Source organism: Bufo gargarizans, chromosome 4 (genome assembly GCF_014858855.1).
Source record: "Bufo gargarizans isolate SCDJY-AF-19 chromosome 4, ASM1485885v1, whole genome shotgun sequence".
Taxonomy (NCBI): Eukaryota; Metazoa; Chordata; class Amphibia; order Anura; family Bufonidae; genus Bufo; species Bufo gargarizans.
Window position 1 is genome coordinate 107,925,078 of NC_058083.1, and position 14,213 is coordinate 107,939,290.

The 14,213-nt window shown below is 43.1% G+C and overlaps 1 protein-coding gene across 1 annotated transcript in view; it reads left to right on the top strand.

Annotated features, from left to right (window-relative positions):
- Window positions 1–14,213, top strand: part of LOC122934166 (ephexin-1-like) — a 196,005-nt gene that overhangs the window by 26,221 nt on the left and 155,571 nt on the right. The window contains exon 2 of the mRNA XM_044289423.1: window positions 11,743–12,056. Within this exon, the coding sequence (XP_044145358.1) occupies window positions 11,807–12,056 (250 nt within the window). The 5' untranslated portion in view covers window positions 11,743–11,806. The remainder of the gene's footprint in view (window positions 1–11,742; window positions 12,057–14,213) is intronic.

Consider the following 14,213-nt stretch of genomic DNA (forward strand, 5'->3'; position numbering starts at 1 on the left):
ATGACGATGATAAACAGATGATGGTAAACAAATGTATGGAGGAGATATCAGTAAGGTAATGATGCAGACTGATGAAGATAAGCAAGGATAACAAACAGACAGTGACTGACCCTGACAATAACTGCAGCAACTTCAGACCAGGCACCTCCAATATTATGAAGAAATTCATATAATTAAAATCCAAAATGATAAACCATCTTGGAGGAGACCCCCTTCTTCAGATTGAATGGATATTACATACGCATCCAGTGGTGATATTCTTGTGGATCAGCTGTCTCTTTCACAACAGAACCAGGTGAGCATGTTACCTGCAGTTCAGTTTTGACATCTCATACCAGGACTTTATTACCCAACTAAGGGTACTTTCACACTAGAGTTTTTCTTTTCCGGTGCTGAGTTCCGTCTTAGGGGCTCAAATCCGGAAAAGAACTGATCAGTTTTATCCTAATGCATTCTGAATGGAGAGTCCGTCCCTCAGGATGCATCAGGATGTCTTCTGTTCAGTCTTTTTGACTGATCAGGCTTTTCAGAAAAACGTAGCATGCAGTATTTTTACCTCCGGCCAAAAATCCTGAACACTTTGACTGAACACCGGATCTGGCCTTTTTCCCATTAACTTGCATTAACGCCGGATCCGGCGCCGTGTGTTCAGTCAAAACGGCTCCGGCTTTTGCATGTTAAACCCGAAAAATAGGAAAAAAAAGTTAAAGTCCATAAATGGCGGATCCGTTTTTTCCAATTGCATTGCATTTTTTCATTGTGACCGAAAGCCTGATCAGGATTTTCACACGTTTTTCCGGATCCGGCGAGCAGTTCCGGTGTCGGAATTGAACGCCGGATTCAAACAACGCTAGTGTGAAAGTAGCCTTAGTGCTCTTGTTTTTTGTGATAGCTATTTTCCTGATAAATTCCCTATATCTATTCTTGAATACTGACTCTTTAAACAAACACTCCACGGAACTTCACTGTCTCTAAAGAAAACACTATGGAAAATCCTCCTCTGGAATACCAACTTTACAATAACATCACCAGGATTCCAAAGATAATAAACCAAACTGAGCTGAACGAGGATACCCAAAAACAAAGAAACAACCACCTACTACAAACTCTAAGACTCAGAAACAAGGTCTGGGCAAAATATTTAAAAGAACCAACTGCAAAAGGAATAAGAAACAAGATATGTACAAAGATTTACAGCACAGAGCTTACTTACATTGTAATCAGTAACCCAATGTCGGAGCTCGAAATATATTTAAATAGGGGTAAAAGTGCATAACAACTGCCCCAAGAAGATCAAAATGAGACAATAGGAGAATTTCAACTGATGTTAACACTGTGCCATAATCTTCATCATGTTCTCTGCTTGGCATGAGCAATGACATTCTCCTACTCTGACAGGCAGAGAAGATACTGCATAGGCACTATTGGCACATCACAGCTGGAGCTTTTGGATCATTGTTCAAAACATTCACTTATCCACACCACTCTGTATTACTGAGCACAATGGGACGGATGTGGTACAGATGCACTACTTTTACTTTGTTTTTAAAGTACAAAAGATGATTTTATTGATTGCTATGATTGTAATGCTTCTGTCTGCGTATGACGATACTTTACAGAGTAAGAGGGTTTGAGCAATAACACACTAGCAATAAGTCCATGCACACCGAGTTTCTACATATAGAAGCCAAAGTGCCTACAGGGGACAATACCCTAGGCAGTATGTAAACTACTATATGGTGCCTCTACTGAGTACTGTATATGGCATGCAGTGTAGGTAGCATGGCACTCCTTTGTGTCAAGGATTTGCACTGTTCCTGTGAAATTTCTATGTGCCATAGTAAAAATGAAAGGTACAGAGAGGTATAATATGTCCCCTGATAAAAGCAAGGATTATTATGGATTTGCACCCTTAGGATTATTCATTTTCCATGTTCACAAGGCCTAAACAGTGCTTCACTCTCTGTAATGTATAGAATCCATTCTCAGCAGGTCCAGCTAAAATTTGCAGTTTAAATCTAATGTACAGTCCCATGCCAGTATGTTATGTGTTACTGAGTAGAGTCTAAGATACCTCACTTGAAACAAACACGATTGCAGGGAAGCATTTCATGCATGGAAGACGAGCATTATTGGTTTTTCATGATTTTATATTATACTGTATGTGCCGTTCTTGGATTAAACTCAGCAAATCATACAGAGAACTACATACGTTTTGCATTACAACTCATTTTACTGTTCATGTATACTGTGATCTTGTTCCAAAATAATTTCCCAATTTGGAGCCCAAGTTCACAATTCCTAAATAAATCAGTTTGTAAATCTCTATTCATAGAAATATGAAAATACATAAAAATAAACTCACTAGACAGACCATAGGCATTGATATTATATATTGCTGGTGGCTACACATTACTGTACTACTGTATTTCTAATACATTGAAGATATTGAATGAAAGTGTGAAACTGCTTTGTCCTTTGTAGATGCTACACTATTCTATTAGGGAATTGCTTAATTGTCACTTTCCTAATATATATCTGTAGGTAATTGACCTGTATTACAGCTCTGTACTACCACCAAATTGTATGCATTGTAGGGATCTGCCCCAATGGTAGCCTTCAGATAAGAACACAGCAGCGGCCTTTTAGCGGTGAAAGCAAAGCAACGGTTGTCTTTTATTCTTGACAAAACAATAAGGCAGTAAACGGCAGTGACCGGCTTTCTCCAGCCGGCGTTAAAGAAACAATAAAGTCCTGTATCTATAGAATCACACAGGCATGGTTTTGCACTGTACCTTAACCCCACGAGGTGTATGTGGACCTTGCTTTGTCCTCAGTCTTTCAGACACTGCAACTCCAGCTCAGACTCTGATCCCACACAGCCCTTCACAGAGCTCCACAGTCAGAGAGGTAATCACCCCCACCTGACACTGCTGGCTGTTTTTTGTAGGCCAGTCAAGACCCGTCCTGGAACGTGGGGAGTAGTCACCCACCCAGTACTATGACTACTTCCAGTAAGAGCTGTCCTGGATCAGCTATTCACAGCTATACTAAATAAACAAAATGTTAACCACCTACTGCGGGTGACACACCTTAACTACTTGCTCCTACTTCACCGAGGCCAGGAACCTCGGTGACACGTATCTACCATCAATGATGGTCCCTTGTGCCTTCCTATAGCATATAAAGATTATTCTGGTTGGTTTCATATAAAATACTAGAGAAAAAACAGCATTGCTTTCAAGGAAAATATTGTTATAATATACAACGACACATGGAGTGCCTACAGCTCCATAGTACAGAGCCATGTACACAACCTGTTTAAGGGGTATTGCCATCTGATACCATTATGGCACAACGCTAGATTATTCAAGCATGCATGTGTATGATGGGTTTGGGAGAGACAACTGTTGGCCAAACTTTCATTCGTCCAACAACTATCATAAGTGTATGGCCAGCCTTACTTAGGCTTTCTTGAACAATGGGTGGTCACAGTGAAATGCAACACTAGTACATTGAAGTGAATGGGTCTGGCAGCTTCATTCTCAGGGTGAAGGTGCAGTGGCCTACTGGGGATTTGTGAGGCGGAGAGGATGGAAGTGGTGGTGGAGTCCGGATAATGGTAGTAGTCCTCATGGTGGTGATCCCTCTCCAGCTTTCCCTGGGCCTATGCACAGGGAAGGAAGAGCACAACCTTGTTCCATCAGGGCACAATCTGGTATTAGGGCTCTTAGTGGTGGGTCATAGGGGGGCCTTGCTGTTGGTAGGTGTTGGGGGTGCAAGGGAGGGTTTCAGTGAAATGCACAATGCATACAGAGGTTTGTGCATGCAATAACAAGGACAGTTTTGGGAATCAATAGTTCTTTACTTGTCATAAAGTTTAAATACAGCACATACAGTTGTTGTCATGCATGGACTGGTAGATCTTACACGGGTTGCAGTTTTCACAGTTCTTACCGTTTTACAGGCTACAAAGGTGGTTGACAGGCCAAATACTCCCTAAATCACTCTTCCAAAACGGTACTTTCCTTCTCTGATTCAATTACAGGGATGTAATATCTCTTTTCTCTTTCTATCTCACTCATCAGAAAGGGGAACTACAATGCCCTGCAAAGTCCTTCAGCAGATGGCGAGTCTGCCTCTCAAAGTATGTCTAGATGCCTAAGCTTCCAGTTATTCCAGACACAAGTGCTGTGTAGTCAAAAAGCAACACACTGGTTATCTTCACAGATTTTTTTTAGCAGGCACCTTTCCTCTCAAAGGCTGATGCACTCCAAAATGACTAATTTGCTTCCTCAGAGGCCATTGTATGGCTCTGTCTCTCAAACTGGCTAGTTATTCCCCAGAACTGCTCTTTCCAACTCCTTTCACTTCAATGTGTCAGCTTCAACTGAGCCAATCTAAGCTATACCCTATGGGGAGGGTGACCAGATATACGCCACTTTTGTGGCGTATATCTAGCGCAGATAATGTCGTATGCCATGGTGCAGTAGAATCTGTGACTTCTTCCCCGCTCACACCAGGTCTAAAAAAAAGTCGGCGGGGCGTGGGTGGGGAAGGGGGTGGGCCGGTAGGCCCATCTCATTCATCGTTTTCTACGCCTGGTTTAAATGTAGGAAGCTGCCTTACATTTAGAATTGATGGTGGATACGTCAAACTTACGTAGAAGCGCCGGCGATCCACCCCCAGCTATAGGGCTTATTAAGACCGGCGTCTAAAACGCCAGTCTTAATAAATGTGCCCCTATATCTCCCAGGGCCAACCTGTAGACAAATATACAATACTATAATTCCCACACTTTTTAACCCTTTTAGCATAAGGCAGGAGAGGGGGGGGGGGCAGAGGAATAAGTTGCACCAGGGCTCCGGTGTCTAATGTCTGCTACATAAGAATACTGAAATAGTATATGGTATATATGGTATATTATTGGTGGTGCAGTTGGAGGCCCACAGGTTGGGGACAACTGTATTAGATCAGGGGAAAAATCCAAATAGAATATTAAAATGCACACAGGAAAGAGTTTAGGGGGTTATATTTCCCTTTCAAGCTAACTGGAAATTGTGCTTTAAATTTAATGTGTTATATGGTGGTGAGTTTCATGTTGATGTTTTCATTTCAGCATGAATTTTATAGCAAATCATAATATTAGGAAAATCAGAGTCTGCGTAACTAAGTCATCAACTTCTAAAAACTTGGTAAAGATTTGTTATATGCCAGGTTTCACATCTAGTTGTCAGTGCAATGTAAAAAAAACAAGTTAATCCTGTTTCTTGTGTTTGGCACATTTCATGCAAAGCTCTGCCAGCTAATGACAGAATAAATAAAGGTGAACTCCGTTCCTTGAAGCATTATCACATGATTTCTCACCAGCTTTTTATCAAATTTAAAAGAACATTGGTCATTTGTTTTTATGTCATAGAAAACATTACATAGATGATGAAAAGTTGCATACACTGCGGCTTCAGTATGCACATTGGGAGACATTACCTCAGTTTAGGCTACTTTCACACCAGCGTTTCGGTGTCCGCCTGGGAGATCCGTTTCATGGCTCTCGCAAGCGGCCCCAAATGGATCAGTTTAGCCCCAATGCATTCTGAATGGATGCGGATCAGTTCAGAATGCATCAGTTTGGCTCAGTTCCGCCTCCATTCCGCTCTAAAGACGGACACCAGAACACTGCTTGCAGCGTTTTGGTGTCCGCCTGGCCGTGCAGAGCCAATTGGATCCATCCTGACTTACAATGCAAGTCAATGGGGATGGATCCGTTTGACGTTGACACAATATGGTGCAATTGCAAACTGATCCGTCCCCCATTGACTTTCAATGCAAAGTGAGGACGGATCCGTCTGACTAACAATTAGACTTTTATAGGTGCGGATCCGTCTGTGCAGATACCAGACGGATCCGCACTTAAAGGGATTCTGTCACCTCCCCTAAGCCAAAAAACGATTTTAAAGCAGCCATGAAGCACAGCTTACCTGGATTAGGCTGTGCTCTTTTATCTTGCAATCCGTCCAGCAGTTACTGCAAAAAACGACTTTTATTCATATGCAAATGTATCCTGAAGGTGCCCAGAGGGGTGTTTTGTTCTTCTTAGAGAGCCCAGTACCGCCCCTCTTACAGTGCCCAGCCCGCCTTCCTTGCACTGTCTAACCGCCCCCAGCCTGCCACAGCCTCTCCTCCCTCTCCTCCCCCTCCCTCACGCCGAACGAACTTTCGCACAGGCGCAGTACCCACTGAGGGCTGCGCCTGTGCGATCAGCAGGAGACTGAGGGCAGGAGCTTCATCCTCGTCACTGGGCATGCGCCGAGCCCAGTGACGTCTGATGCTCACTCTTCCCTGCTGACTGAGGGAAGAGCGAGCATCGGACGTCACTGGGCTCGCCGCATGCCCAGTGACGAGGATGAAGCTCCTGCCCTCAGTCTCCTGCTGATCGCACAGGCGCAGCCCTCAGTGGGTACTGCGCCTGTGCGAAAGTTCGTTCGGCGTGAGGGAGGGGGAGGAGAGGCTGTGGCAGGCTGGGGGCGGTTAGACAGTGCAAGGAAGGCGGGCTGGGCACTGTAAGAGGGGCGGTACTGGGCTCTCTAAGAGGAACAAAACACCCCTCTGGGCACCTTAAGGATACATTTGCATATGAATAAAAGTCGTTTTTTGCAGTAACTGCTGGACGGATTACAAGATAAAAGAGCACAGCCTAATCCAGGTAAACTGTGCTTCATGGCTGCTTTAAAATCGTTTTTTGGCTTAGGGGAGGTGACAGAATCCCTTTAACGCAGGTGTGAAAGTAGCCTTACACATACTTTGGATACAGCCCCCTTAGTGCTACTCCAGAAGCATAAAGGGGAAGATTTGTCAAAGATAAAGGCCCTGATTTATCATACCTTCACTCCAGAATTCTGGCATCAAAAAGTCTCAAAATAGGGCCTTTACAACTTTTTTGCACTCACTTGCGCAAAATGTAAGCGATTGCACAATTTTTTTTGACTTTTTGCACTCACTTGGGCAAAATGTTGCGACTTTTTGCATTTTTGCCCCACTGAAATATGAGTGGAAAAGTGGATATGGTTAGCTATGGTAATGAGTTTCACTCCAGATTTATCATTGCGACTTGTGGCATTCAGAAAGCAGGGAGATGATAAATCTCCTCCAAAGAATTTAAAATCTACTTATTGCCAGTTTTAGGCTACTTTTCCATATGGGTCAAACCATCAATAAACATATAGAAATCGAGACTTCCAACTCAGAGACATTAGCAGACAAAGGCAAACTGGCAAAGAATTGCTACAAATGGCTAGTTTCACGCATGCATCAAAGAAATCCGGCAGGCTGTTCTCGGGATCTGGCATAGCAGGGGATCATTATACTTCTTTTATTTCTGAAGCTATTATAACCCTTAAAAAAAGGGTCAGAATAGTCAGGCAACCCCTTTAATAGTCCCATTTATTTTTATGGCATACCGACTGTAGTGAAAATCCATTGTTCAGCTTATAGGAGGACTCAAAACTTACCTACTGCGTCTTTAATCCATAAATATATATATATATATATATATATATATATACACATGACAATAGATTGGACTAACACTTATTTTAATAATAATAATATTTATTTATATAGCACCAACATATTTCGCAGTGCTTTAGAGTTCAGGGGTTCATGTACAAATAGTCATAAATAACATAGCAACAGACATGTCAATAATCACAACAAGAGGAATGAGGACCCTGCTCGAAAGAGCTTACAATCTATGAGGACCAGGGCTTTACCAAGGGGAAAAAGGGGCAGCTGCCCCGGGTCCAGTTGCTCCTGGGGGGCCCAAGGCAGCTGCCTCTTGAGCCCTGCTAGCCACTGCCCCGGGTGTCAGGCTGTCAGCTACACAGGGGGTGCTGCCATGCCATACCTGCCGGCACTGAATCCAGCATCGTACTGTGTTTGTGAGAGCCGTGATCTAGGACCTTAGATGACATCATCGCCATGTGACCAGTAACCTAGCAATATTACTGGTCACATGGCTATGAGGTCATGACAGGTCCTACCAGGAGTGTTGCAGGAGAAGTTTGCAAGCTTTTTTTTGTGAAGATTACATCAGAAAAAGGTGACAGGGGCTGTTATGCTAATAAACTGTAAACTACTGTATAGTGGGGGCCTGTATACTGTGTGGGGGGCTGTATACTGTGTGGGGGCCTGTATAGTGTGGGGGAGCCTGTATAGTGTGGAGTGCTATACTGCTGTACTGTATAGTGTGGGGTGCTGTATCGTGTATAGTTTGGGGTGCTGTATACGGTGAGGTGCTATACTGCTCTACTGTATACTGTGGGGTGCTGTATACTGTGGGCTGCTATACTGCTCTACTATATACTGTGGGGTACTGTATAGTGTGGGGTGCTATACTGCATACTGTGGGGTGCACTGTAACACTAGGGTGAGCCGAGCCCTGGTCTCCTTCCTGCAGAGCGGTGCCCACTTCCAGCCCAGAGCACTGATCCTGAGCCGCTGGAGTCTTCAGAACTGGAAGTATTTACAGTCATTCACTGTACTCTACCAGGTGTATGGATTTTTTGTGTGTGTATTGGGGTGGAGGGCGTGATTGCCTGCTAAGGTGTGGGAAGGCGGGATCCAGGGGGCCCAAGTACATTTTTGCCCAGGGTCCAATCAATATTAAAGACGGCCCTGATGAGGACCTATGTTTTTACTTACTTCCATTTTTAACGTTATCAATTATTATATAGAGTTATTAATATTATTGTATAATATTGTGTGCCATCTATTAGATCACCCTTGATCTCCAAGGATATTAGGCAGTAAACCTCTAGACCAGGCATGCTCAACCTGCGGCCCTCCAGCTGTTGCAAAACTACAACTCCCACAATGCCCTGCTGTAGGCTGACAGCTGTAGGCTGTTTGGGCATGCTGGGAGTTGTAGTTTTGCAACAGCTGGAGGGCCGCAGGTTGAGCATGCCTGCTCTAGACCCACAGGGGTGTTGCAGGAATCCTGTTACTAGTAGTGTTGATCGCGAATATTCTCATTGCAAATTTTAATCGCGAATATCAGCACTTCGAGAATTTGCAAAGATGTAGACTATAGTGCTATGTATTCGTAATCACTAATATTCTAGATTTTTTTCATCAATAACCTCCCTTCTTGCTTGTGGGCCAATGAGAAGGCTGTAATGTCTTTGTCAGAGCTTAGCAACATCCCTAGCAACCAATAGGAAAGTTGCCTCCCCCTTACTATATAAGAACCTCCCCAGCAGCCATTTTCTGCAGTACTTTGCAGTTCTGAGAGAGAGAGAGCAGCGACATTGCTGTGCTCTGTGCTTTCATCTGGATCCTATTCCTTATCCAATTACATTAGATAGTTAGTTAGCTCATATATATAATACAGATAGTCAGTGGGAGATAGTCAGTGTAGGTTATATCCTGATATAGTGTAGCTGATAGGTTCCAGTGCAGGGTGTTAGGTAGTGTGATAGGAATTACTGTTTCTCTGCAGTCCATACATACATGCTACAGACATAGCGCTGTGATATCACAACAATACTCAGTGCACCAATCAGTAATATCCACCTAGACCTGATAAAATGTGAAGTTGCACGTATTACGCAAAAAATATGCGCATCATTAGTGCTGATTTGCGCAATAGTTAAAATAATGACTGTAGATCAAGAATTCTAGAATTCGTGAATTTATTGTAAATATTATGCAACAAATTCACGAAATATAGCGAAAACGAATATTGCCTATGCTGCTCACCACTAGTTACTAGCCCCTAAACTATCATATATAAAAATATGTGATGTATCAGGACAAGTTCTCACATCAGTTATTTCCATCAGTTATTGTGAGCCAAAACCAGTAGTGAAGACCACTCAGAGATAAGGTATGAATCAAGCCAACTAAGGAGGCAATATGGACAATCACAATACATATATAAGTGCCTTATATTAAAGGGGTTCTCTCACTTCAGCAAGTGGCATTTATCATGTATAGAAAATACAAGGCACTTACTAATGTATTGTGATTGTCTATATTGCTTCCTTTCCTGACTGGATCCGTTTTTCCATCACATTATACACTGCTCGTTTCCATGGTTACAGACCATCCTGCAATCCATCAGTGGTGGTTGTGCTTGCACACTATAGGAAAAAGCATCAGCCTCTCTGGTGGCCGTGACTATGGGAGCGCATATAGGCTAGAGTTTTTTCCTATATTGTGCAAGCACAATCACCACTCATGGATTGCAGGGTGGTCTGTAACCATGGAAACGAGCAGTGTATAATGTGATGGAAAAACGGATCCAGCCAGCAAAGGAAGCAAAATGGATAACAATACATTAGTAAGTGTTTTGTATTAACTTTCTCCACGTTATAAAGGCCATTGCTGAAGTGAGACAACCCCTGTAAGAATCCTATGAATGACGGCTTGTTCAGAATCTCCTATGTTCTTCTTGGACCATTACAGCTCTCAATGACATTATCATGATTTCTGATATGGTATCCATATATCTTTTTACTGGTGATTAGTGATGAGCGGCAGGGGCAATATTCGAATTTGCGATATTGTGCGAATATTTGGGCAAATATTCGCGAAGTCGAGATTATTTTCTTGATTGCGAAAATCGGCAATGTAATATGCACGGATTGCGCGTGCAATACAGGCGTGGGTCACTTTTGCTACATTTTTCAAGCTGCTAGAAGTTTCCTAAGACTGGAGAAAATGGTTGGCACGGCAGAACATTAGAATAGCTTTATATGCAGATAGAGCGCTCCAATATATTCGCAATTGCACAAATCGGCAATCAATGATGCGCATATTTTTGCGTAATACGTGCAACGTCACATTTTATCAGGTCTAGGTAGATATTACTGATTGGTGCACTAAGTATTGTTGTGACATCACAGCACTATGTCTGTAGCATGTATGTATGGACAGCAGAGAAACAGTAATTCCTATCACACTACCTAACACCCTGCACTGGAACCTCAGCTACACTATATCAGGATCTAACCTACACTCACTATCTCCCACTATCTGTATTATATATATGAGCTAACTAACTATCTAATGTAAGTGGATAAGGAATAGGATCCAGATGAAAGCACAGAGCACAGCAATGTCACTGCTCTCTCTCTCAGATCTGCAAAAAACTGCAGAAAATGGCTGCTGGGGAGGTTCTTATATAGTAAGGGGGAGGCAACTTTCCTATTGGTTGCTAGGGATGTTGCTAAGCTCAGGCAAAGATATTGCAGCCTTCTTATTGGCCCACAAGCATGAAGCAGGGAGGGATCATGGGTTCAGCTGAAAAAAAATCTTGAAAATTCGCAAATACGAATATATACGGTAGCACTATATTCGAAATCTTCGCAAATTCTTGATTAAAATTCGTGATTCGAATACTCGCGCCCAACACTACTGGTGATCCTCCGACTCTTTTGCAACTGAAAACTAAACTTTGCCTCAAGCAGTATGGTGGCTCAGTGGTTAGCACTGGTGTCTTGGAGCATTGGGTTTAATCTGACTAAGGACAACATCGGCATGGAGTTTGTGTGGTTTCCTACTAAAAACTTGCAATGATGACAATCTGTGCTGCTCTGTGGAATATGCAAGTGCTATATGAATGAAATAAACCTTGTACATAACCTCATGCAGTTAAAACAATTCACATGATATGCAAAAAAGTTTCTAAAATTATAATGTACTTAATTATTGTTTTTGTGTATTTTTCGCCCATGCCTACAGCAATGCTATAGGAGGAAATGAAGACGGATCTCCTGTTTACTGCATAATAAAGTTAGTTGGAGAGATGAGACGTTTAACCAGAGAGGGAGAAAGCGTCATGGGACTTGGCCCACGGACAACAGCACAGGCCTTCGGAATGAAGCAGCACCCGATCTCAGAAGAGGAGGAAGGGGATGAAGAAAACATGGAGGGGTGTGAGCAGCCCCGTTACATCCCTATCCGCAGGCACTCTCGTTTTTATACTTCGATGAGATCACGGAAGCATCGAAGAGACAGAGGGAGCAGCAGAGAGTCTATGGAAATCCAGAATTCTGGTGAGTGAAAACCTGAGGAAATGCTGCTCATTTTTGAATCCATCATGTGAATATTAAAGGGCATCTGTCAGCATATTTGTACCTGTGAAACTCTGACCTGTTACACGTGCGCTTGGCACCTGAAGGCATCTGTGTTGTTCCCATGTTCATATGTTCCCAAATTGCTGAGAAAAATGAAGTTCAAATATATGGAAATGAGCCTCTAGGAGCAATGGGGGCGTTACCATTACACCTAAAAGCTCTGCTCTCTCTGCATCTGTCGCACCCTCTGCACATTGATTGACAGGGCCAGGTGTGATCATATTTTCACTGTCTGGTCCTGTCAATCAAAGTGGAGAGGATGTGGCATGCAGACAGAGCAGAGCCTCGACATGTAATGGCTACTTGTAGTAGCATAGTGGATGGTGGGTGGTGACTCCCATTATCTCTAGTCCTTAGGCCTCATGCACACAACTATAGGTATTTTACAGTCCAGAAAACGCAGCTCTGCAAAATACGGATGACGTCTGTGTAATGTCATTGTTGAATCTGTTGTTGTTGTTTTTTTGCAGACCCATTGACTTTAATGGGTCCATGGTCTGCATTTTGCAGCCAAGAATAGTATGTTTTACCTATTTGTGGATCGGACATATGGATGTGGAAAGTACATGGATGAAGCTGTCTGTTGCTTTGTTCTGGAAAAAAAAGTACTTTAAATCCAAATGCAAATGGACAGATGAGTGTAGCGAGGGTTGGCACAAGCTACTCTGTGCACCCTTTCTCCACCTACTTCCTCCATAACTAAAAATGGCTGGTTATGGTTGTAATTTTCTTATAAGGCTCCTTTCACACTAGCGTTCGCTGGTCCGCTCGTGAGCTCCGTTTGAAGGAGCTCACGAGCGGACCCGAACGCAGCCGTCCAGCCCTGATTCAGTCTGAATGGAGCGGATCCGCTCAGACTGCATCAGTCTGGCGGCTTTCAGCCTCCGCTTCGCTCGCCTCCGCACGGCCAGGCGGTACAGCTGAACGCTGCTTGCAGCGTTCGGGTGTCCGCCTGGCCGTGCGGAGGCGTGCGGATCCGTGCGGATCCATCCAGACTTACAATGTAAGTCAATGGGGACGGATCCGTTTGAAGATGCCACAATGTGGCTCAATCTTCAAGCGGATCCGTCCCCCATTGACTTTACATTGAAAGTCTGGACGGATCCGTCCGAGGCTATTTTCACACTTAGCTTTTTTTTCCATTTTAATGCAGACGGATCCGTTCTGAACGGAGCCTCCGTCTGCATTATTATGAGCGGATCCGCCCGAACGCTAGTGTGGAAGTAGCCTAATAAGGTCCTCCCTTTGGTTCTAGCAATGCATTGTAGAAAGCGATACTTTTTGGCAAAATATTTAAACACTGAATATCCTATTGTGATCATGTGCTGCTTTAAATATACAATTGAACTAAATTGTATAGAATCAGGGCCAATGTTATCTGATGGAGTTCGAAGTCTGGAACGTTAAAAAAAAACTTCAAAGATTCAAAGAATTCCAGACTCATGAGGACAGGAACGTCAGATAAAAAGTATCCATAGCAGAAGCATGAGACAACAGTGCAATGTTATCATTTTATCGGTTTCTGACAATTATTAACCTTCCTACTCCACCACAGTACACCACACCAATCTCATCAGTGAAAATCACAGACAAATATGTTTTTAAATTAAAGCAAAGCCACTTGCTGATGTCCCCCCTGAACCTAACAATACTGCAGGGTGAAAATCTGCAGTCAACCCTGCGCCTCGGGTATCATCTCCCTTTCCATGGCAGCCGAATCTGAAAGCAATGGTGAACCTGAAAGCAAGGCATCTTAACCACTTCAGCCCCGCTAGGTGAAACCCCCTTCATGACCAGAGCACTTTTTACACTTCGGCACTACACTCCTTTCACCGTTTATAACTCGGTCATGCAACTTACCACCCAAATGAATTTTACCTCCTTTTCTTCTCACTAATGGAGCTTTCATTTGGTGGTATTTTATTGCTGCTGACATTTTTACTTTTTTTGTTATTAATCAAAATGTAACGATTTTTTTGCAAAAAAATGACATTTTTCACTTTCAGCTGTAAAATTTTGCAAAAAAAACGACATCCATATATAAATTTTTCGCCAAATTTATTGTTCTACATGTCT